Genomic DNA, 27,056 nt, shown 5'->3' on the forward strand with positions numbered 1-27,056 from the left:
TTTCCAAAGAAACCTGTTTTCTCTCACTTTCAGCAGTAATGACGTCGTCAGATTTAATGTGCTCCTGTTTCACTGGCAGGATTTGTTTTATTTCCACACATAGTCGAGGGGCAAATGCAACTGAATATATCAGCGTGTTGAGGGTCCTGCACCTCTCATTACCACTCATTTCCCTGACTTCCGAGAAGAGGCTTTGCCTCGCAGGTATTTTATTCTGACAGCAGGATGCCTTTAATGAAGCATTCAGTGTGTGTAATTGCACTCATAATTGTTTGGTTCCTCTGCAGTAAAAATAGAAGCAATGGTATATGGAAGTGCATCTTGGAGAAGATGTGACCTTCTCTCTCTGCTCAGCCATGTCCAAATGATGCTGAAGATGGTTTCTCACTCGCATCTCCTCCTCCCAGAGCCGCCACTCCCAAATAAAAACCTCATGCAATTAAATAAATGGTGCAAAGTAAATTAAACGATATCAGGGCGATGCTAATTTACATGAAGAGGAATCATTGCCCAACTAAGTCCAGCTGTGATAGCAGATGTTAGCTGTGATGGGCTACAAGAGTGGCTCAAACTGTCCTCGTCTGGACACCCTGGTTCAGTTCAAGGCAAGGCAAGTTTATCTGTACAGCACAATTCAACACAAGGTAATGCAAAGTGCTTTTACATCAACATTAAAAGCGGCAAGACACAATTAAAACATAAATAAAATAGGGCTGGGGATCGATTCAAATCTCAAGAATCGATTCGATTCCGATTCTTAAGATTCCGAATCGATTATCAGGATTTGATTCGATCCGATTCGATTCCGATATTGATTTGGGTTAGTGTTATTAAAAATGTTTTTTCAGCTGTTGCATGAATTATATGACTGTGTAGTTATGCAACATATTAATACTAGTAATATACTGAGATTCAACAGCAAGTATTGCAGCTAATGATGCTGTAAGGACCAATCAGCTCCCAGAATGCTGATAGAACTGCTTTCAGAAACATCGTGGGTCAGAATTACCAAACAGATCCAGGGAGGAAACAGAGATGGATGAAATCGGTTTTATTTTTTCCCACATTCCATTTTAATTTTTTCCATTTTCGGTCTATTTCAGTTTTTAATTTTTTAGAATTTGGTTTATTAGCATTTTATGCAAATGTAAGCCCAAGACTATATATATAGTAATGAAATATAGACAATGTATGCATTAAAACTGAAAACTTTAATGTTTTCATACCTTTAATCATATTTAAAGGCAAAAACATGGCACTAGTTATGCTCATGTCCAACAAAACATTCCTTTTTTGGGCATAAACAAAAAAATACCAAAAGTTGTAATGTAATGATGAAAAAAAAAATTGATCTTTAGACATATGAATTGATTTAGAATCGGAAAATCGATTTTTTTCAACACAAGCCTAAAATAAAATGAAATAAAATGATAAGAAAAGAGGTAAAATAATAAAAAGCATAAGTTGTTAAAAAGTAAGGGCAGTTTGTCTGGTGCACCATAAGAAAACCAGTGAACAGAATCAAAGTTATTACAAGCCTTTATTATACCATGCACAATGTTTTCCGGCCGGAGGTTCACTTCTCTCAAACCACATATAATAGGTAGGAGAGAAAATGTACACGGTGGTCATCGACCGAGTCCTATTTATACTAAAAAGGGGGGTGTTCTTTGTACGTGAACCTCATCTGTCAAACATATCAGACCTTCAGCGTCCCTATTTATTGCTTCCTACTTAGGATGTCAACCCAGATGACGGATAAGACCCATCAGTGTTAAAATATCTGTTTCTCTCCATTGTCTTCACTTAACGAAGAGTAAATATCTGAACTATCTTAAGAGCCTAGTCATAAACCCTGCAAATAGAGGAAACAGTCTAGCCATAAAACAGGGGCTGACTCTGCAACTAGAGAAAACAGCTGAACTACTCCTGAAAAGGAGGTGACTCTGCAAATAGAAAAAAAAACCACCAGTGTAGAATTTTGTAGAAAAACTATTTCATAAAATCCTAACAATGTTTTGGGGAAAGCCTGGTCTGATTAGAAGAGACGGCATTCATCCCACCCGGGATGGGGCAGCTCTTATTTCTAGAAATTTGGCCAATATTATTAAACGCTCCCCTTGACAATGCAGGTTCCAGGCCAGGATGTAGAGCTGCAGTCTTACACTTCTCTGCTGCTTCTCAAGGACTACCGCCTGCCAATAAAAATATAGGAATACATTCCTATATTTTATAGATCTAGATCTTATATTTTATGTGGGTGATTCTAACAAGGTGCCTAGCAAAATAGAATTGGTGTTGATTCCCCGCCCTCCAAAAGTTTACCAGGTATGGCGTGATAGAGGCGTTAAAACAAAATAACCTTGTAGAAATTAAAACTATTACACAGTTGGTACCAATTAAAGACCAAAAAATTAGATGCAGACTACTAAATATACGATCTTTAAGCTCCAAGTCTCTTTTAATAAACGATCTAATTACTGTAACGAGACCAGGAGTGATACTTTCTGTTTAACAGAAACATGGTTACAGGAGGAAGAGTATGTCAGTTTGAATGAATCGACTCCGCCCGGCTACTTTAATTATCATATTCCTCGAAGCACGGGCCGAGGCAGAGGAGTAGCCAATCTATAACTCCAGTCTTCAAATAAATTGTAAACCTAAATTCGATTATACGTTCAAAATACGTTCAAAAACCTCATGCTTAGTCTAAAAGTCCAGAGTTGGAAATCAGAGAAGCCAGTTTTGTTAGTGGTAGTGCTGTGGACATTCCTATGTGTGTAATTCCTATAATAGAGTGAATTAAAGCACATTTATTTATTTAAAATATTTTCAGTTTATATACACATTGATTGTCTTCATCTGAAAAATTTACATTTTCACTCATGTCTCTCACAGACGCATGTTTCTGTGCCTCCGGCCTCGCTGACGGACAAAGGTCCTTCCCCCGTCAGAGACACTAAAATCGCAGTAACACATCTTTCAGAACGTGTAACTCTATCCCATCCTGCTCCTCTGTAGGAAAGTAACTTCGGTATCCCATTTTTAGAGATATTTACACGGAGTCTTTGCTTTTTTTGGCAGAAATGCCGTCTCTCTGGTTACATCCATCCATCTCTGATTTGTTTTTCCGAGTTTGTTCTCGTTGTTGCCACTAACCTCCCGAGAACTGCCACCCAGGCTACAGCAAGGGGAAGTTCTCGCGAGGCCAGTGACAACTTCGTTTGGAGAGACACAGGAACGCTTTTTAAAAATTATTATATTATAAAATGGTAAATTTACGGGAAAATACAAATACGGAGTACGGTCTGAAAGAGGGGTAAAATACGGTAGTTTCCCAGCCAAAACAGGAGACTTGACAGGTATGAAATAGACTAGTCGTGTACAGAGAACCATACTCTGGACTCTTGTGTGTGGAGGAAGGATCCACATATGTGATGATAAAATCGCTGTGCCAGTTTTACTATATGAAGCATGGTTATCCACACTAATAGCTTGGGATACCCATCAAGCTAGCCAGGGTGGTGTAGCAGGGACACTTCTCTAGGCTTGGCTGATAAAGGGGCGAAGACTTGCAAAGAAAGCAGTGGATAGCTGTGTTATTTGCAGAAAAGCCTCAGCAAAGAAATGCCAGCAGACTATCAGTAACCCTCCCCCTAAATGAACAAGCCCAGCCAAACTGTTTGAATTCACAACTTCAGACCAGTTTGGGCCTCACAAGGTAAGAGATGAACTAAGGAAAAGGGTCACATTCAAAGTTTGGGGCTTTGTGTTCTGCTGTATGGCATCCAGGGCCATACACACTCATGTAGTCAGTGATGCGACATCTGAAGACTTTCTGCTTGTGTAGCGCTCCTTTAACCGTCCTTAGTTCTAAAGGCGCTCCCCAGGTTCACTAACCTCTTTAAACACACACTTTTTTGATACCTAAAATAATAGGTGATATGGATGTTGATAAACGCTATCAGATGCTTCCGTTTTCACACATTTATTTCACAATTAAATAAATAAAACAAACCCAACCAATAATTTGTTCGTATATCACACACAAAAACAGAAATAAAACACGGGTTCAGTGCACTTCAACCCTGTGAGCAGATTACCCTAATGGAGTGCTGCGGCACTGCCGGCCATAGACAGGTCCTCGGTCCCCGGTGGTGTATGCGACCAACACTCACCCAGGGCCCGTGAGACAGGTTGACTTGTACAGCTGGGTGACGGTTTCACCTCGTGGAGTGGCTGTTCGCTGCTCACGGTGATGGCCGTCCCTTAATTGGCGCGAGCTGCACCAACTTCCAACCGCACTTTGTTCCTCTTTAGACGTAGGTCAGACGCTGCCTTGGAGGGCGCAGGCTCACTGTCCGTTCACCTCTTCTTCCACTCCAACCAACGTATCATGTAACCACAGTCTTTCCGTCTTTCTTTCTTTTCTTTCTTTTCCCCATCTCGGTTTTCTTTATTTTCTTTCTTTTCCTTCGTTTCCCCATCTCGGTTCTCCTCCCGGCCGCTTCGCCCCCCTGCTTGCTGATTGGATCCCCACAGGTAAATTGAACTTAAACTTATTTATATTTTTACATTTACACATAGTAAGTAAATAAACAATGATTTCCTTTTTATGTGATTTTACCATAGGGTTACATCTGCCTATCAGAGATTCACTGGACACCCTGGATAAGGGTATTAGACATGTAGTGGTCCTACTCCCTATCAAGAAGCAACAGGGACTGAAATCATGTAGGGTCTCGGGGGAATGCGCTGGGGCCAGCTCGTTACAAGTGAAAGGCAGCATTTAAATTCCATTTAACTTGAATCAAAGTTAATTAATGTAATTTCATTAATTTTAAAGAACTTGAATTAACTTTAGGTCAGTGTTCATAAACATAGATAGTTCCTTTTAGAACCTAAAACAGTGGTTCTCCACCAGTCATGAAGACTATGGTTCTCTGAATTCAGTCTCGAGGGATTTTTCAGGTCTTAACTCCACATTCCAGCGACAGGTCAGGTGATCTTGGAAATGTCAGTTGATTTTGGAGAGGTCAGGTGTTTTTGGACAGGTCGGGTAACCTTTGACAGTTCAGGTGATCTTGGCTGCTCTTTACAATCCAATACAAATCCATGTGTAGCTGGTGCAGGTCTTCATGACCCCCACAGGACCCCCACTGCTGCCTCCCCTGCAACAGCACATCGTCAGTCTGGTGAACACAAACACATCAACAGTTTCAGTCTCTGAGAAGAATCTGTCCTTCAGTTTCTCCAGATCAAAACTTGCTGGACAGTCCATCCATCAATGCCCTCACAGATCAACACAGATGAAGTTCAGGTCCATCAGGCCCCGATTTGATCATCCAGACGTCAGATGTACTCCAACATGACAACATCAGACATGTGTTCAGGTCTGTCTTGTGTTTTAGATAGTTGAAGTTTAACACAGCTCCAGATGTTTCAACACAACTCCAGATGTTTAAATGTGACGCCAGAACAGTCAGACCTCCATCTCTTCTTCAAACCCTCTCATCCACTCATGGTAACCTAGCAACCACCCCTACAAGGCGGAGCATCCCCCCCTATGGACCTCTACAATACCAATCAAAAGGAAATGAACAAATTAACTAAAAAGAGATCAGACTCCAAGCCGCACAGATGTACTGGACGTTGTGATTTTATTCATCCACGTTGATTTATGTCTCCTATCATTCTTAAAAGCAAAATAAGACATGATGTCATCATCAGAATGATCGTTAAAGTGCTTCCTATTTCATTCCAACATGATTCTCATGTCATCTGAGTACTTCAAGTCTCTGGATGTCGTAGGGTTATCTTGGTTGACACGCCTCTGCGACATTGCATGGAGGAAGGGGACAGTACCGCTGGAGTGGCAAACCGGGGTGGTGGTCCCTCTGTTTAAAAAGGGGGACCGGAGAATGTGTTCCAACTATAAGGGGATCACACTGCTCAGCCTCCCCGGGAAGGTCTACACCAGGGTACTGGAGAGGAGAATACGGCCGATAGTTGAACCTCGGATTCAGGAGGAACAATGCGGTTTTCGTCCCGGTCGTGGAACACTGGACCAGCTCTATACCCTCCGCAGGGTGCTTGAGGGTTCATGGGAATTTGCCCAACCAGTCTACATGTGTTTTGTGGATCTGGAGAAGGCATTTGACCGTGTCCCTCGTGCCATTCTGTGGGGGGTCAGTGAGTATGGAGTCCGGGGCCCTCTACTAAGGGCTGTCCGGTCTCTGTATGATCGGAGCAGGAGTTTGGTTCGCATTGCCGGCAGTAGATCAGACTTGTTCCCGGTGCATGTTGGACTCCGGCAGGGCTGCCCTTTGTCACCGGTCCTGTTCATAATTTTTATGGACAGGATTTCTAGGCACAGCCAGGGGCCAGAGGGGATCCGGTTTGGGAACCACAGGATTTCACCTCTGCTTTTTGTAGATGATGTTGTCCTGTTGGCTTCATCAGACCGGGACCTTCAGCATGGTGAGGGTGAGGAGTTCGGTCACCCGGGAGGAGCTCGGAGTCGAGCTGCTGCTCCTTCACATTGAGAGGAGTCAACTGAGGTGGCTTGGGCATCTGTACCGGATCCTCCTGGACGCCTCCCTAGGAAGGTGTTCCAGGCATGTCCCTTCTCCCTAGAGAGGTGTTCCAGGCAAGTCCCTCCTCCCTAGGGAGGTGTTCCAGGTATGTCCCTCCTCCCTAGGAAGGTGTTCCAGGAATGTCCCTCCTCCCTAGGGAGGTGTTCCAGGTATGTCCCTCCTCCCTAGGGAGGTGTTCAGACATGTCCCTTCTCCCTAGAGAGGTGTTCCAGGCAAGTCCCTCCTCCCTAGGGAGGTGTTCCAGGTATGTCCCTCCTCCCTAGGAAGGTGTTCCAGGCATGTCCCTCCTCCCTAGGGAGGTGTTCCAGGTATGTCCCTCCTCCCTAGGGAGGTGTTCAGACATGTCCCTCCTCCCTAGGGAGGTGTTCCAGGCCTGTCCCTCCTCCCTAGGGAGGTGTTCCAGGCATGTCCCACCGGGAGGAGACCCCGGGGAAGACCCAGGACACGCTGGAGAGACTATGTCTCTCGGCTGGCCTGGGAACGTCTCGGACTCCCCTGAAGAGCTGGAGGAAGAGTCTGGGGTGAAGGAAGTCTGGGCATCTCTGTTGAGACTGCTGCCCCTGCGACCCGGTTCCGGATAAGCGGCGGAAAATGGATGGATGGATGATTCTCATGAATTAATTATTAAAAGCTTTTATTGCTAAGAGTCAATTTATGACCTGAAGTGTCCTTCAAACCTTTTTCTTTAATTATCTATCATCATCTTTATGTTATGTATTCATAGCATCACAATTAAATCATAAATCAAAGAATAAGTATATTTGAATGTAGTCATGTTTTATTGCCGATTCTTTCATTGATTAATGTTTCTAGTAGTTTCGATCATTTTTTGTAACCTTAATATAGTGTTGGGTAGTAAATTTACAGTATACTTTAGTGTTAGGTAGTTAAAGTACATCTTCAGTTATGACTTTCCAGATTAAACTAGGCAAGGCAAGTTCATTAATGTATCACAATTCAGCAACAATGTAATTCAAACTGCTTTACAGAGACATTAAAACATCACATAGTATAAATAAAAAGCATGATTTAAAATTTTAAGAACAATAGATACAATCAGATAGAAATAGAAGTTAAAATATAATCAAATATGATCAGCTAAATGCTTCTCAAACAGAATCCCTGATCTTTGCCCCTGATGATCCACTGATCCAGTGACACCTGGGGGCCCCGGGCTCCTCTGTCCAATCGAGCATCATAAACCTGAGGGTGTGGTCTGATTCATCTCTTCAAGGGCTGTGTCAAAAAATTGCTTTTATCATCTAAGGAACATTTCTTAACTTAGGAGTATTCTTTCGCTTGCCGACTTGGAGATTTTATATGCTTTTATTTCAAATTGTCCAGAATACTGCAGCCAGGCTTTTACCTAGAGCTCTTGTTTGAACCAACTCACCCCGATTTTATCTTCTTTATATTGGCTGCCAGTAAAGCAACAAATTGATTTTAAAATTCTTGTACTGACTTTATAGCTTTTCATGGCCAAGCCCCAAAATACAGTATATTTGTGATCTTTTAACTGTTTTATACCCCAGCTCACTCACTCAGGTCATCAGAATAAAAACGTAGGCTATTATCAGTCCCAAGATCCCAGTATGAGACCAGAGGAGATCATGCTTTTCAGTCCATGCCCCCTCTTCCTTACCAGTCAGATCCATTGGATCGTCTACGTTTCCCTCCAGGAGATATTAAACTTAATTTGAATGAAAGGTAGTCCTTAGTGTCTTAAACTAATCTAAAACATCTCGAGACGAGGTTTCACACAGGCAGTCACCATCGTAAAACTATAAACCACTCTGATAGATTGTGGTTAGCAACAGTAACTAAGGGGGGCAGGGCTTACTGAGAGGTCAGTTAGTGAAGATCAGTGGAGTGAGTGTGGCGATGATGGTGCTTTATCTAAATTTGTGGCCCTGAGAGCTGGGATCGACTCCAGTAGACCCTGGTGACCCTGAAGAAGAGATGGGCTGCATCCGAAATTCCACACTTCCACCCTAATGAGTAGCAAAAACAGTAGGCTATGTGAGGTTTTTCAGTGCGTCCAAAACATTAGTGAGTACTCAATAGTATGTACTATCCATACTCATTCTGGAGAAATGTATTAGTATGGATTGATGGACAATATTCAAACAGAAACTTCCCACAATGCAATGCAGAAGTGTTTGGTTGCTAAGTGTTGCACAGATACGTATATATGTTATAAGTATAATATTAAGTATAATAATATTATTGTATAATATTAATATTATAATATTGGTATATAATAATATTATATAATGTCATCTTGTTTGGGCCAGGATAAACGGGAAAGAGCGGAGCGGTGCTACTGCTGCTGTGACAGGAGTTGTTACCATGGTAACAACTCCCCCTCCCAATGGCAGAAAGTGCCGTATGGCTCTGAATAGTACATCCGAATTAATGCATACTACTGATATTACTCAAAAGAATGCCAAACTTAAGTATACTTTTTGAGTATATACTGTTTAGTATGGCATTCAGGACGCACCGATGGATCCTGATAATGGTGAGATGTTCCAGAGAGGACTTTCTAGAACGTTCACGTTCAAACTACATAAATCCAGACAGACACGATATCTAAAAGTGGAAGCTGTGGTCATATTTCTACTGTGTTCATCTTCCTTTAGTCTGATCCGATAACAAATATAAAGTACTTAAGTTTACACTTCTGCTGGACTCTTATGTGTTTATCTTAATACCAAATATATTAAAATGCAACTGGTACTTACCAAGATAATAAGTTATGTCATGTAGAGCAGGAATGTCAAAAGCAGGCCTCATTAGGAAGTTAGGAAACACCAGTGCAGGGATTTTTGTCTTAAACTGACCACCCTTGAACTTTCCTCCAGGTGTATCTGCTGGGTCAGCCGCAGGGGAAAGAGTCTAAAGACCAGAGTGAGATGACGGTGTTATTAGTAACGGAGAACAGCAGCTGTCCTGCAGGGATGCTGCTCAGGTGCTGACAGGAACTCAGACCCCTCAGCTGAGGGGTCATCCATCAGGATGATCAGTAATCGATCAGCAACTGACACCGCTCCACTGCAGCATGGATGAGCTGCTGCTCTCTGCTCTGAAACCCGCAGAGTCCTGATTAGCTCGCTGAGATGTTTTGTTGATCCAGAGTTTTTAAATAAAAATGACTCAAACTGTGTTGGTGATCATAAATCAAACATCAAATCCTCTGCAAGAACCCAACACTTTTTATTTGTTATTTAAGGGCACTCTTAGATTAAATACTTGTGATTTTTGAAAACCACGCAAAGTTATGGATAAGCCCTGAATGCAGGCATTGTGACGTAGAATTGTCAAATTGGTCTGATTCACCGCACGAATCTGCACATATTACTTTTGTAATACTGTATTTGACCCGGTCTTTGTACGTTTTGACCGTATAGAAACGTAATTTTCTCCAGTTGTGTGAAATAAGACCTGGAAACAGGCATTGCGGCATAAAATTGTCAAATTGGTTTAATTCACCGTACGAATTGTTACAGATTACCTTTGTAATACTGTATTTGACCCGGTCTTTGTACGTTTTGAAACGTAATTCTTGCCATCGTAAGAATGTGACGTGTACCTGCTGTACTCTACTGCCCTTAGTTTTTAACAACTTGTGCTTTTTATTATTTTACCTCTTTTCTTATCATTTTATTTCATTTTATTTGTTATTTACTGATTAATTGTGTCTTGCCGCTTTTAATGTTGATGTAAAGCACTTTGAATTACCTTGTGTTGAATTGTGCTATACAAATAAACTTGCCTTGCCTAACCTGTGATGCTAACTATGGTCAACTTAAAGGGGACCTATTATGGCATCTAATACCTGTATTTTAAACAGGCCTTGAATGTCTTAAAAACAAGCTTTTGATTTTTCTTTGCTAAATAAATTAGAAATTCAGCCTCTGAACCATGTCTTTATCATCCCAGTCTCTAACCTCATTATCTATGCAGGATTCTGAGTGGGCGGGGCTATGATAATGAGGCTCTGTGCTGATTGGCTGCCTGAATGACGCGATACAGAGGCCAACCTATGTAAATCGTATTTTCGTTACGTAACGAAAGGGAGCAGAATCTTATTGGCTCGTAGATACACATGACACTGGACGGCTCATCCGGGCGGCTGTACAGACACTGCAGAATTTGGTTGCTTTTCTCCTTCTCTGAGTTGTCAGGCTGAGGGGAGACCACTTTATATATGTTAAAGCAAGAAAAAACCTGTTTTTCATAATAGGTCCTCTTTAAATTTATTCTCTCCAAACATCCACAAGTTAGATGTCACTAACTTTGGAGATGTACTCCAAAACCGCCGCCTCCAGAACTGAAAAAAGGGACTAGTAGTGCTCTGTTGTGGGGGTGCTGGCTCAGTTATTGAAGAGTTATTAATAATTGTCTTACAATAGTTATCAATAATTAATAAAGTAAATTATTTATCAAATTGAATTATCAAAATGAATCAATCAAAACAGGGCACCACCTGACTTATCAGGAAAATAATAACTGAACAGCAAAATCAGTCTCAGAGCAGCTGTTATTCCCTACGTGCCAGCCTGTTGCCTGGGGTGGCGTTACAGAATAACAGTGTAGGGAGGAGTCCGAGCACAAACCTTCGCAACCAGCAGCTGTGACAAATATGTATAAAATAAACACAAACAACTTCTCTCATTCAAATGATTCAGAATGTATTTACACAAGTGTTAAAAGATGATAAAACAACACTTAGGATAAATTCTGATGGCTAATCTACACATAAGCAACAACTAACTAAACATTAACCTCAGATTATCTACATGTTTGTGTGGGAGTCAGGGCATATGCGTGTGTGTGCGTCAGTGTGTGTGTGTGTGTGTGTGTGTGTGTGTGTGTGTGTGTGTGTGTGTGTGTGTGTGTGTGTGTGTGTGTGTGTGTGTGTGTGTGTTGGTATTCCTATCTTTATGGGGACATTGATCTGTTTACACAGTCACGCCATGGGGACCTCCAACCTCATGGGGACCAAAATGCAGGTCCCCGCGAGACAATGCCTCTTAAATGAATGCTGGAGCCATTCTGAAGGTGCCTGTGAAGTTTTAAGCTTCGGCCCATAAGTCATGTTTTTCAGTCGGGAAACACACACACAGATTTCTCACTATCGCCCCCTATCGGCCCCCATGAAGTATTGCAGCCAGTTGATTCACACACATTCTTCCATATATGGTAAGTTCCGCCCCCTTCCTGGTCCCCATAAAGAATGTTAAAAGCATTCATAGTGTTATTAACACTAATATACACTAATTAACACTAACATGTATTAAATATGTATATATATATATATATATATATATATATATATATATATATATATATATATATATATATATATATATATATATATATACTAATTGTCTGATATATGGTGAAATGAAGAAATGTACTATAAGTGAGAGGCCTGTGGTCCTTTATGTAGTTGAGGATTTACTGGAATGTGTAGGTGAAATGGAAAGGATGAGAAATATTCTTGTGACTTTGGTGAACAGAACACCAGGGTCAAATGTGGTATTATTTAATAATACTTAGGAAGTAAATAAACTATGATACTATCTCATAAGGGTCAAATGGAATTGAGTGTATATAGAAGACCTAAATGCTGCACATGAAACATTTTTAAACAGCTTTGGTATTATGTGATAAACATGTAAGGAATAACATAGAGTGGGCCGGTCACTATAGAGAAATAAATCCCTTCAGGGTGATGCAGAAGCCTGACATGCATCCTTCAAAACCATGAAAAGACAACACCTATTCCATATCACTACATACTGTATTAAGAGTTAAGAAGGCTCTTGAGAAGAAGTACGCTAAAGGCCTCTACAGACAGACCGCTTTATAATAATAAAGACCCTAGAAACTAAAGTCTCTAGTGTTGAGTGTGAAATATAGCATGTTGCTTCAGCCTGCAATAAAACGGTTGTCAATTGAATTCATAATACTTTCTCATACTATCTCCTAATTTTTATACTCAATATACAATGTCAATGCTGTGTAAGAAGAATGATTACATATTTAAATGCTGCTACACAATAAATAGGATAATACATGGATTATATATATATATATATATATATATATATATATATATATATATATATATATATATATATATATATATATATATATATATATATATATATATGAAACCCAGTAGAAAATTGGGACTGGTAATATTATTGTTTCTTTGAAAATGTTTATTTTATTTATTAACTTTCATTTGGTTATTATTCTGTAATTATATTTATTTAGCACACACTCAGTCTTATTTGTGAGTGAAAGTAATTCCACCCTATTCTCGCGAGAGTTCCACCTATTCTCGCGAGAGTTAGAGCGAGAGAAATGCGGGCAGAACAGCAGAGTCAACGAGCAGATGAGAAATAGAGAATAGAGAAGAAAGTCACAATCTATTAAACAAATAGCGGTTGTTAACTCACTTCGGAGCACAGAAGAACTCTGGAAACTATACCTACCGGGAGCGGAGCAGTGTTTGAAGACCTGTCAGTTGTTTTCGGCAGAGACTGGTGAGTTACCTGAGTGAGCTAGCTCGCGCTAGCTAGCGAATGCTAACAGCAGTAGCTACATGGTTTATCAGTCCATGAAATGGCGGAGAACTTGTAAAAAACATGAACGTGACTTACGGCTACTTTTCACTGTCTGTGTTAAGAGCTAAAGCTATTATTTTGCTCGGATTATTAGCTATTTATTTTGCTGCTCTGTGTGTGTATTTTCTGTTTTATTCTGAGATGCACTGTTATGAGGTGTGTGTTAAAGCCTGCTAAAGAAGTTAATTCATAACAAGGCAGATACTCTGAAGTCTTGAATGTATTATTTTAATGTGTGTTAAAGGTGCATTTTGTTATTTTCAGCTCATTTCATACATAACGTGTGCAATGGTTAAAAAGAGTGTTGAAATTCATTTTATTTCATCTGGTAAACGGATAAAAAAATACCATAATTCATGGTAAAGGCTTAGAAATAATTCATGTTGATTAAATGTGTGAAAAATTTATGAAAATACTTACCTTGAGAAAAAAAGAGAACTGTACAGTTAAAAAGATAATTCATCTAAGCATTACTGTGTCATTTTTTATGATGTTTCTGTTTTGCATGGGTATTTGTAAATAATTACGTATTACTAATAGGTGTAATTACTTGCCGTGTCTGAGAAACAGATGGAAGCAGCTTCGTGTCCACAGGACAGTCCTCAACAGGTACATTCACCTTTATCACTTGTTGTTTACTGCAACAGCCTCTCTTAGGTTTAAGTAACTAAATAAAGCAAATGGGCTCATTGTGCAGTTAATTTATTGTCGATCAGATCTACTAACAGTTAAATCTAATGCTACAATGTCACAATGTCATTTAGCAGACGCTTTTATCCAAAGCGACGTACATTTTAGAGTTATACATTCACATTCACACACCAATGGCACAGCCTTTGGGAGTAATTTTGGGTTAAGTGTCTTGCCCAAGGACACATCGACATGGAGAAGCCAAGAATCAAACCACTGATCTTCCTATTGGTGGACGACTGCTCTACCTCCAGACCACAGTCGCACTAAATAAAGCAAATGGGGTCATTGTGAGGGTAATCTATTGTTGATCAGATCTACTAACAGTTAAATCTAATGCCTCAATGAGGCAAAAGATAAAAGCACTTTTAAGATGGATCTGAACCTGTCTGGGCATTTTCTTTTGGCCTAAATATCAGTGTAATCCAACACATTTACGATGTCCCCACAATGTACTTATGATACTATTAGTTTTAAATAACATCCAGAGATGCTTAGTCCACGTGAAGGATGATAACATGGTGTGTATTAAAGTCCCCATGAAGCTTGTTGTATTGAAGATGTGTTAAAGCAAACACAGGTTTACTCATTAGTCTGAAATATTACAATTTGGTGTTTTCTTTCCTGTGAAGTCTGGTGTTTTGGCATGTACTAAAGTTTAAAGATCCATGAACATGTATTTTTATCTACTTGAGTTTTATATGGTGGGCACATTAAGGTCTTAATTTTTCCATTGTTTTCTTTATACATCATTGCAGATGACATTGTGTGCCCTGGATATTCATCCTATAAAGACGTCCCATCCTCTTGCCGTGTCTGAGAAACAGATGGAAGCAGCTTCGTGTCCACAGGACAGTCCTCAACAGGTACATTCACCTTTATCACTTGTTGTTTACTGCAACAGCCTCTCCTAAGTTAGTTTTAAGTAACTAAATAAAGCAAATGGGGTCATTGTGCAGTTAATTTATTGTCGATCAGATCTACTAACAGTTAAATCTAATGCTACAATGTTACAGTGTCATTAAGCAGACGCTTTAGTCCAAAGCGACGTACATTTTAGAGTTATACATTCACATTCACACACCAATGGCACAGCCTTTGGGAGTAATTTTGGGTTAAGTGTCTTGCCCAAGGACACATCGACATGGAGAAGCCAAGAATCAAACCACTGATCTTCCTATTGGTGGACGACTGCTCTACCTCCAGACCACAGTCGCACTAAATAAAGCAAATGGGGTCATTGTGAGGGTAATCTATTGTCGATCAGATCTACTAACAGTTAAATCTAATGCCTCAATGAGGCAAAAGATAAAAGCTCTTTTAAGATGGATCTGAACCTGTCTGGGCATTTTCTTTTGGCCTAAATATCAGTGTAATCCAACACATTTACGATGTCCCCACAATGTACTTATGATACTATTAGTGTTAAATAACATCCAGAGATGCTTAGTCCCCGTGAAGGATGATAACATGGTGTGTATTAAAGTCCCCATGAAGCTTGTTGTATTGAAGATGTGTTAAAGCAAACACAGGTTTACTCATTAGTCTGAAATATTACAATTTTCTTTCTGTTTTCTTTCCTCTGAAGTCTGGTGTTTTGGCATGTACTAAAGTTTAAAGATCCTTGAACATGTATTTTTATCTACTTGAGTTTTATATGGTGGGCACATTAAGGTCTTAATTTTTCCATTGTTTTCTTTATATATCATTGCAGATGACATTGTGTGCCCTGGATATTCATCCTATAAAGACGTCCCATCCTCTTGCTGTGTCTGAGAAACAGATGGAAGCAGCTTCGTGTCCACAGGACAGTCCTCAACAGGTACATTCACCTTTATCACTTGTTGTTTACTGCAACAGCCTCTCTTAGGTTTAAGTAACTGAATAAAGCAAATGGGCTCATTGTGCAGTTAATTTATTGTCGATCAGATCTACTAACAGTTAAATCTAATGCTACAATGTCACAATGTCATTTAGCAGACGCTTTTATCCAAAGCGACGTACATTTTAGAGTTATACATTCACATTCACACACCAATGGCACAGCCTTTGGGAGTAATTTTGGGTTAAGTGTCTTGCCCAAGGACACATCGACATGGAGAAGCCAAGAATCAAACCACTGATCTTCCTATTGGTGGACGACTGCTCTACCTCCAGACCACAGGCACACTAAATAAAGCAAATGGGGTCATTGTGAGGGTAATCTATTGTCGATCAGATCTACTAACAGTTAAATCTAATGCCTCAATGAGGCAAAAGATAAAAGCACTTTTAAGATGGATCTGAACCTGTCTGGGCATTTTCTTTTGGCCTAAATATCAGTGTAATCCAACACATTTACGATGTCCCCACAATGTACTTATGATACTATTAGTGTTAAATAACATCCAGAGATGCTTAGTCCCCGTGACGGATGATAACATGGTGTGTATTAAAGTCCCCATGAAGCTTGTTGTATTGAAGATGTGTTAAAGCAAACACAGGTTTACTCATTAGTCTGAAATATTACAATTTGGTGTTTTCTTTCCTGTGAAGTCTGGTGTTTTGGCATGTACTAAGGTTTAAAGATCCTTGAACATGTATTTTTATCTACTTGAGTTTTATATGGTGGGCACATTAAGGTCTTAATTTTTCCATTGTTTTCTTTATATATCATTGCAGATGACATTGTGTGCCCTGGATATTCATCCTATAAAGACGTCCCATCCTCTTGCCGTGTCTGAGAAACAGATGGAAGCAGCTTCGTGTCCACAGGACAGTCCTCAACAGGTACATTCACCTTTATCACTTGTTGTTTACTGCAACAGCCTCTCCTAAGTTAGTTTTAAGTAACTAAATAAAGCAAATGGGGTCATTGTGCAGTTAATTTATTGTCGATCAGATCTACTAACAGTTAAATCTAATGCTACAATGTCACAATGTCATTAAGCAGACGCTTTAGTCCAAAGCGACGTACATTTTAGAGTTATACATTCACATTCACACACCAATGGCACAGCCTTTGGGAGTAATTTTGAGTTAAGTGTCTTGCCCAAGGACACATCGACATGGAGAAGCCAAGAATCAAACCACTGATCTTCCTATTGGTGGACGACTGCTCTACCTCCAGACCACAGTCACACTAAATACAGCAAATGGGGTCATTGTGAGGGTAATCTGTTGTCGATCAGATCTACTAACAGTTAAATCTAATGCCTCAATGAGGCAAAAGATAAAAGCACTTTTAAGATGGATCTGAACCTGTCTGGGCATTTTCTTTTGGCCTAAATATCAGTGTAATCCAACACATTTACGATGTCCCCACAATGTACTTATGATACTATTAGTGTTAAATAACATCCAGAGATGCTTAGTCCCCGTGACGGATGATAACATGGTGTGTATTAAAGTCCCCATGAAGCTTGTTGTATTGAAGATGTGTTAAAGCAAACACAGGTTTACTCATTAGTCTGAAATATTACAATTTTCTTTCTGTTTTCTTTCCTCTGAAGTCTGGTGTTTTGGCATGTACTAAAGTTTAAAGATCCTTGAACATGTATTTTTATCTACTTGAGTTTTATATGGTGGGCACATTAAGGTCTTAATTTTTCCATTGTTTTCTTTATATATCATTGCAGATGACATTGTGTGCCCTGGATATTCATCCTATAAAGACGTCCCATCCTCTTGCCGTGTCTGAGAAACAGATGGAAGCAGCTTCGTGTCCATAGGACAGTCCTCAACAGGTACATTCACCTTTATCACTTGTTGTTTACTGCAACAGCCTCTCTTAGGTTTAAGTAACTGAATAAAGCAAATGGGCTCATTGTGCAGTTAATTTATTGTCGATCAGATCTACTAACAGTTAAATCTAATGCTATGTCACAATGTCATTTAGCAGACGCTTTTATCCAAAGCAACGTACATTTTAGAGTTATACATTCACATTCACACACCAATGGCACAGCCTTTGGGAGTAATTTTGGGTTAAGTGTCTTGCCCAAGGACACATCGACATGGAGAAGCCAAGAATCAAACCACTGATCTTCCTATTGGTGGACGACTGCTCTACCTCCAGACCACAGTCGCACTAAATAAAGCAAATGGGGTCATTGTGAGGGTAATCTATTGTCGATCAGATCTACTAACAGTTAAATCTAATGCCTCAATGAGGCAAAAGATAAAAGCACTTTTAAGATGGATCTGAACCTGTCTGGGCATTTTCTTTTGGCCTAAATATCAGTGTAATCCAACACATTTACGATGTCCCCACAATGTACTTATGATACTATTAGTGTTAAATAACATCCAGAGATGCTTAGTCCCCGTGAAGGATGATAACATGGTGTGTATTAAAGTCCCCATGAAGCTTGTTGTATTGAAGATGTGTTAAAGCAAACACAGGTTTACTCATTAGTCTGAAATATTACAATTTGGTGTTTTCTTTCCTGTGAAGTCTGGTGTTTGGCATGTATTAAAGTTTAAAGATCCTTGAACATGTATTTTTATCTACTTGAGTTTTATATGGTGGGCACATTAAGGTCTTAATTTTTCCATTGTTTTCTTTATATATCATTGCAGATGACATTGTGTGCCCTGGATATTCATCCTATAAAGACGTCCCATCCTCTTGCCGTGTCTGAGAAACAGATGGAAGCAGCTTCGTGTCCACAGGACAGTCCTCAACAGGTACATTCACCTTTATCACTTGTTGTTTACTGCAACAGCCTCTCCTAAGTTAGTTTTAAGTAACTAAATAAAGCAAATGGGGTCATTGTGCAGTTAATTTATTGTCGATCAGATCTACTAACAGTTAAATCTAATGCTACAATGTTACAGTGTCATTAAGCAGACGCTTTAGTCCAAAGCGACGTACATTTTAGAGTTATACATTCACATTCACACACCAATGGCACAGCCTTTGGGAGTAATTTTGGGTTAAGTGTCTTGCCCAAGGACACATCGACATGGAGAAGCCAAGAATCAAACCACTGATCTTCCTATTGGTGGACGACTGCTCTACCTCCAGACCACAGTCGCACTAAATAAAGCAAATGGGGTCATTGTGAGGGTAATCTATTGTCGATCAGATCTACTAACAGTTAAATCTAATGCCTCAATGAGGCAAAAGATAAAAGCACTTTTAAGATGGATCTGAACCTGTCTGGGCATTTTCTTTTGGCCTAAATATCAGTGTAATCCAACACATTTACGATGTCCCCACAATGTACTTATGATACTATTAGTGTTAAATAACATCCAGAGATGCTTAGTCCCCGTGAAGGATGATAACATGGTGTGTATTAAAGTCCCCATGAAGCTTGTTGTATTGAAGATGTGTTAAAGCAAACACAGGTTTACTCATTAGTCTGAAATATTACAATTTGGTGTTTTCTTTCCTGTGAAGTCTGGTGTTTGGCATGTATTAAAGTTTAAAGATCCTTGAACATGTATTTTTATCTACTTGAGTTTTATATGGTGGGCACATTAAGGTCTTAATTTTTCCATTGTTTTCTTTATATATCATTGCAGATGACATTGTGTGCCCTGGATATTCATCCTATAAAGACGTCCCATCCTCTTGCCGTGTCTGAGAAACAGATGGAAGCAGCTTCGTGTCCACAGGACAGTCCTCAACAGGTACATTCACCTTTATCACTTGTTGTTTACTGCAACAGCCTCTCCTAAGTTAGTTTTAAGTAACTAAATAAAGCAAATGGGGTCATTGTGCAGTTAATTTATTGTCGATCAGATCTACTAACAGTTAAATCTAATGCTACAATGTCACAATGTCATTTAGCAGACGCTTTTATCCAAAGCAACGTACATTTTAGAGTTATACATTCACATTCACACACCAATGGCACAGCCTTTGGGAGTAATTTTGGGTTAAGTGTCTTGCCCAAGGACACATCGACATGGAGAAGCCAAGAATCAAACCACTGATCTTCCTATTGGTGGACGACTGCTCTACCTCCAGACCACAGGCGCACTAAATAAAGCAAATGGGGTCATTGTGAGGGTAATCTATTGTCGATCAGATCTACTAACAGTTAAATCTAATGCCTCAATGAGGCAAAAGATAAAAGCACTTTTAAGATGGATCTGAACCTGTCTGGGCATTTTCTTTTGGCCTAAATATCAGTGTAATCCAACACATTTACGATGTCCCCACAATGTACTTATGATACTATTAGTGTTAAATAACATCCAGAGATGCTTAGTCCCCGTGACGGATGATAACATGGTGTGTATTAAAGTCCCCATGAAGCTTGTTGTATTGAAGATGTGTTAAAGCAAACACAGGTTTACTCATTAGTCTGAAATATTACAATTTGGTGTTTTCTTTCCTGTGAAGTCTGGTGTTTTGGCATGTACTAAAGTTTAAAGATCCTTAAACATGTATTTTTATCTACTTGATCTATCTTCATCCTGACATTGTCTTTACCTAAAAAATCATTGCAGATGACATTGTGTGCCACGGATACTCATCCTGCAAAGAGCTCCCATCTTGCTGTCATGTCTGAGAAACAGATGGAAGAAGCTTCATGTCCACAGGACACACCAGGTGCATTCACCTTCATCACTTGATGTTTACTTTTACAGCCTGTTTACGTTTGGTTTTATCAACTAAATAAAGCAAATAAGCTAATTGTAGGCGTAATGTATTGTCAATCAGGTCTACTAACAGTTAAGTCTAATGCCTCAATGAAGCAGAAGATAAGGGGATGTTTAAGATGGATGTGAACCTGTCTGGATATTTTCCATTGGCCCAATGATCACTGTAATCTGGCACACTTACGATGTCCCCACAGTGCACTTTTTATGTTACTATTAGTGTTAAATATGATCCAGACATGCTTTGTCCCCATAAAGGATGATAACATGATGTGTAAAGATGTCCCCATTAAGCCTGTTGTATTGAAGATGTGTGAAAGCAAACACAGGTTGACTTATTAGTCTGAAATATTACAGTACAATTTGGTGATTTGTTTTCCTCTGAACCACTGAATCCACTAACAGACCAGCATTCTGGGAGCAGAGTTCTCTGGTAGGACAGTAGGAAATTATGAGGTCTTTCAAATAAAGTACATTATTTCAAAAACCAAAGCACTTTTGAGGGTCTTCCCTCTGGCCTAGAATGACATCTGATCACCAGTTGTGACTTTGTAGGTTTATGGCAGCTGTAAACCGATGGACTGAGTGCTGAAAACTGTGATCAAATCACTGAGAACAGATGCCTTTGATCAGCCTCATAATTTCACTTGTGCTGATGCAGGACTTGGAACTGTAGCTTCTCCCTTATACTGTTACTAAAACCTTTATTTTTGTCTCCCTACTTACAGGTAGAGAGCCACAGAAACCAAGACCCTGGCAGTCAGCAGAAATCAGGGCAGTAGATAGACAAATGATTAAGTTCATTCGGTCTGCTACAGTACCAACAAAGGCAGATTGTGAGAAATGTTTAAGAGCTGAAGCTGAAAGTCTCTGTAACCGAAACTGTCAGAATTTGAAATTCTATGTGTACAATAGAATCACAGCATTAAAAAGGACAATGCACTCTAAATAGCATTGTGGGAGCTTTTTTTTGTTATATGTTCTGTTAATGGTCTTCTCTTCAAAATTTCACTTTGACCTTGTTACCTTTTAAAAAAGTTGGGTGGGGTGGTATTATGTGCTGACTGAGTAGTAGCAAAGTAATCATGGTATCAGGATCCTGCATGATTCTAGGTGCTGCTACAGTAGATGTGAAACTCGACATTATGTGTTGGGGTTTAACTCCAATTTTGTAATAGGGTTTCATCTCATCCCAAGTGCAACATGTTGGAGAATTTACTATTATTTGCCATTTAAATATAATATAAGGTCCCCACTAGTCAAATATAAATCTGTGTGAAGTATGCAAATATATGCAAATGTATGCAAATGTTGTCCCCAGTAAACAGGTTAACTCGTTTGACAGGAAGTCCCCATATATCATGAATACAACACATCAAAAACAAAACATCAACTTTTCAAAGATTTAAAGGTGTGTTTAGGCTCAACAACCAATGGCTACTTTACCTAATTTTTTTCACACTTGTAGAACCTCTAGAAAGGGTGGTCCCCAAAAGTGATGATCGCAAACTTGGTCCCCATCAACCATGAAAACAAGTATGTGTGTGTGTGTGTGTGTGTTTGTCTGTGCTGCCATGTGTAATAAGGCTGTCCCTCTGTAGATTAATTGTTAGGTTTGGCCCTAGGTGGTTAGCTAGTTGAAGAGTCATTTGTTGTGCTTTCTTCCATGCACATTCTTGTAAACATTAGGGTGAGTGTTTTAGTGGATATTATTGGAGTGCATTTTGTTTTAAATCAGTCAAAAACATACTATTGTGTGCGTGTGGTCAAGGCCAAGGTGGCCTGGTTACATGACTGACTCCTGGCCTGAAAACGTTTCCCAGTCCGGCCCTGATACTATATCTGGCAAACTTCTGTCTTTAATTCAACACTCGCACATTTTTCTCTTCCGTAACTTTCATTGTCTCCAATCACCGGTACATTTTCTGTCTGTTAGCCTCTGTTAGCCTCTTAACATGGCTTCCTCTTCCCCAAAGTCAAAAAAGTCTGGAGAAATCAGAGCCTGCAACGCCGTGCAACAACTGCAAACAACAGGAAGTGATGCAATGCGTTACCCAATCAGGATCCAGTGATCCATCTTGGTGGCATTATGGTCTGTCTGGTGGTTAAAGTGTCCTTCTCCTGCTCAGTCTGGTGGAGACGGCTCTTCCAGGGCTAGCGTAGCATGTGCATGTGGTGGTACGTGCACAGCTGTGAGTGAAACAGCAGTAACGTCCGTCTGCAGTCTTTTTTCATAAATCCCATTTGAATGACACCTTTATGCAAAAGGACATCAAAACCGCGTTTGTGGTAAACACGGTTGTTGGAATCATTCTGTATATAAATGTAGATAAATGTTATCATTTGTCATGACTATGCCATAACTTTGAATATGAATCTTGTGCTTGTTGTTTTGTATGTGTCAACGGAAGCTGCAGAGAAACAGAAGCAGCAGTTTCACACCACCGCAGAGGAATGTGGGGGTAGCGCACATCCTCTTACCAACCATTAGTGTGTGAACGTGTTCTTTCAAGCAGGAAGGCAACGGTCGGATGCCAACGGAGGGCGAGGCCTGACTGCACCTTGGCTGGAGATTCAATTCAATTCAATTCAATTACTTTATTTGAACAGGGACTGTACATATTAATAAACACGAGTGTAAATACGCATGGTTGTAGCCAGAGGCTAATTTCCACCATTCGTCCCCGTGGCAATTTAATGCCAGATACAGAATCGGAGATATTAACTGACTGCTAGTATTCTTCTACTATTGTGAGCTAATAATTTGCCCCTGTGCATGAGCAGCCTTAACCCCCACCTTATGCTGCTCGTGCTCGTGTAACCAGGATGTTCCCAAAGTAATAAAAAGAGGAGACGTTTGGAGGATTGGGACTGCACTTCATCTGACTTCTCTCCTCGCCAGTATTTAACCTGAACTGATGTCTCTTGTTAATATCCAGCAGACTTGGCCAAGTTGCTGAGGGTGTCGGTTTGGACCTGACAGTGGTGCTGCCGGGGGTCGGCCTTGAAATGTGTGTTTTGAATAAGAGGAATTCTTGTAATTCTCCGTAACTCCTCATATCTCATAACTCTCCTGCAAGACTTATCTACAAAACAACCAAAAAGAAGATCTCAATGTTTTTTTTACATCAGAAGTTTTATTTCTCACTAAATATCCAGATTGTTAAACATGGAACATCCTTAACAGATTTGGACATCAACAACATGTGATCTGCAGATCTAGTCTGGTCCGGCAGCTGCAGCTATGACTACCAGCCCCAACACACCAGTTACACCAACTACAGGCTTTACTGAACTGTTTGCTGCGTTGCTGCTGCTCACTAACAATTCTGGAATCATTTACTTTGTTCTCATGTCTGGAAAATAGTTTTATCTTTAGAAAACAAGAACATTTGGTTCGCTAATGAATGAGGAAACAAGTCTGAATGCAGACATAATATCAGAGATGAAGAAGGTCTGGTGGAGTTAATCACAATCACTATCACAATCAGAATCAGAAATAAGTTAATTTCCAAGTAGTTTAACACACTAAAGGAATTTGTTGTGGTGATTGGTGCAAAACAAAATAGCAAATAATATTAAAGAAGTGGAAGAAAAGAGAAATACAACATAAAAAACACATCAAAACTAACAGTTAACAATTACAACACAGGCTTATTTCTAGGTTTTTATAATGAAATACAAAATGTTAATACTATTCATATTTCCCAGGTGAAACTACAAAAGAACAACTTCCACCTCCAAAAGAGGAAATAACAACAAAACATCAACTTATAGAACAAAAAACATCCATCCATCAGAGTTTGAGATGATCGTCTCTGAGAAGAAAAGAAAATCAATAAAGACATGAAGAGTAAATAAGTCTATTTGAGTTTACAGAACTCAGCTGAGTTTCCCGGAGGGTAGTTAACCCAAACTCCAGCGTGGAGCGGCTGAGTGAAGGTGGTCTGGACTCTATGGAGGAGGGTCATGGTTCCAGAGACACTGTAGAAGGACAGAACACCTGCTCTGTGATCCAGGTAAATTCCTATTCTGGAGGTCCAAGGACCTGAGATGAGGGTGTGGATGTCGTTGTACCAGAATCTATAACCGTCTGGTTCACAATCTAGTGACCAAGATTTGTCATTACATCCAAATCCACTTTCCTCCCCTGATCTGCTGATATTCTTGTATGAAACTGCTACACAAACTCCATCTACTGTCATCTTCACCTCCCAGTAACGACGTCCAGTCAGACTCTCTCTACTCAGGACCTGATGAACATAAGTGAATCTGTCTGGATGATCAGAATAAGACTGATCTTCGTCCATAACCGTTACCTTTCTGTTCTCCTCTGACAGAAACAGCCGTTCGTTTACTGTGTTTGGATCCAGAGTTATTTCACATGAATACTTCAAGAATCCAGCTCTGCTCTCTGGTTCTGGTTGTGGTTCTGGTTCTGGTTGTGGTTCTGGTTTTGGTTGTGACAGTAAAACATCCACATCAGTGACGGCCAGTGAGACGTTTGTCCATATGTCTCTCAGGATGTACTGTAGTCGACCTCTGACCTCTGACACAGCTGCAGTCACATCCTCAAAGTACCTGAAAGGATGGATGCTGATGCCGGAGGAGTGTGTGGACTCATTGAGTGGTGACAGTGAGAGGCAGCTGTGCAGAAACTGGTTGTGGTCCTCGGTGTCTGAGAGCTGCTTCATCTCAGCGTATCTCCTCTTCAGGTCAGTGATCTCCTGCTGCAACTTCTCCTCCAACTCTCTGACTCTCCTTACTTCAGTTTCCTGCTGGGATCTGATATGCTGCTTCACCTCAGAGCTTTTCTTCTGGAGGAGAGAGATCAGTTCAGTGAACATCTCCTCACTGTCCTCCACTGTTTTATCAGCAGACTGATTGATGGCATCCACCTCCTGCTGAAGCAGCTTCACATCTTTCTCTCTGTCCTGGATCTGCTGCTGGATTTGTTGTTGACTCACCTCCATCTCTCTCTGCCTCTCGGTCCTTTCTGCTGCAGCTGAGACTATGTCGTGGCCTTTATGTTCCTCCACAGAGCAGAGATAACAGATACACTTCTGATCAGTACGACAGAACATCTTCCTCACCTCAGCGTGACGGGGGCAGATGTTGTCCTGCAGGTTCTTGGAGGGATCCACCAGCTGGTGTTTCTTTAATGGAGCCGCATCACAGTGAGGTTGAAGGTGTTTCTGGCAGTAAGAGGCCAGACAGACCAAACAGGACTTGACAGCTTTCAGTTTTCTCTCAGAGCAGACATCACACGCCACATCTTCAGGTACTGCATAGCAGTGATCAGCAGGAGCAGCTTGGAGTCCAATCTTCTTCAGCTGCTCCAATAAAGCAGCAAACATGGTGCTTTTCACCAGCTCAGGTCTCGGGGTGAACGTCTGTCTACACTGAGGACAGCTGGGGAGATTCTTCTCCTCTTCATCCCAGTAGGTTTTAATACAGTTCATACAGTAACTGTGTCCACAGGGAATAGTCACTGGATCCTTTAAAACCTCCAAACAGATGGAACAAGAAAAGGCTTCCTGGTGATCTCCTTTCTGCGCCATTTCTCCTCTCGATAACTGAGACTGAGACAGTTTCACTTCCTCAAACATGAAACTCGTCTGAGCTCTGATCTACAAATCACGTGTCTGTGCAGAGAACGAAGGCTGTCAGCTCTTAGTGTTCAGCTTGTGTTGTTCAGACCCGTCTTATAGCTGCATATCTGCAGGGGAGGGAACCAGCAAACACTGGTCATACTGGATCAGCTGGTTTGAGAGCAGGAAGAAGAGGGAGGTTCATCGGGATCAGATTTCAGGAAGGGAAGTTCTCTAAGAGACATAAACTTTCTTTAACCCTTTTTAGATCAGAAAACTTTAAAAACTACTGTCACGTTCCAGGTTTCCAGACTGTTTCCAGTAGCAGTTTCTCAACAACGATAACATAGATAGGTTAAAGTGTCTAGTGTCTAATGTTCTTACGTGAATAAATCCACCTATGCTACTTCCACACTGATAGTGGGGGAGGGGTGTGAATCTGTGCCAGTCAAAATGTGACTGTGTCAGTGTTTGGTCAGCAGTGGGGGCTTTCTGTGGCTGACGATGGTCGTTTGGCCTTTAAGCCAAGTTGTATTATCCAATTCAAACTGACTGAAACACAGGTACTGTATATCCCTGTCTGAGAAGATTTTGTATGTTCAGATCATGAATTGAAGGACCATTAAAATGTGTAACACTTCCTAAAAAGCTATGTGGATGTAATAAAGTCACATTGCTTGTCTTTTTATAGCACTGTAAGTAGCTGGTGGGAAATTGTATTTTGTTTCCTTCTGTGTTTGCAAATACTCTTGAATGTTGAATCTTACATGCTTAGATGTATTGTGTATAGTCATATACCAAAACATAAAAAATCATCATCAGGAAACAACCACACTGTAAAACAAATCAGTTATTAAATCAGGTTGCTATACTGCTAATCATCTTCAAATGAAGTTAAGTAATATCTTGTGCCCTCTTCTGAACAGAAATAGTTTATTAAT

The 27,056-nt window shown here is 40.3% G+C and overlaps 1 protein-coding gene across 1 annotated transcript; it reads right to left on the minus strand.

Annotated features, from left to right (window-relative positions):
• Window positions 1–24,387: 24,387 nt before the first annotated feature.
• On the minus strand, window positions 24,388–26,085 carry LOC133424176 (E3 ubiquitin/ISG15 ligase TRIM25-like). The gene has a single exon (XM_061714623.1). The coding sequence runs from the start codon at window positions 26,083–26,085 to the stop codon at window positions 24,388–24,390; it is 1,698 nt and encodes a 565-aa protein (XP_061570607.1).
• Between the last annotated feature and the right edge of the window lie 971 nt (window positions 26,086–27,056).

Source organism: Cololabis saira, chromosome 23 (genome assembly GCF_033807715.1).
Source record: "Cololabis saira isolate AMF1-May2022 chromosome 23, fColSai1.1, whole genome shotgun sequence".
Classification (NCBI taxonomy): Eukaryota; Metazoa; Chordata; class Actinopteri; order Beloniformes; family Belonidae; genus Cololabis; species Cololabis saira.

Coding starts and splice junctions, on each gene's coding strand:
- LOC133424176 (XM_061714623.1), bottom strand. CDS start 26,085: ATGGCGCAGAAAGGAGATCACCAGGAAGCCTTTTCTTGTTCCATCTGT.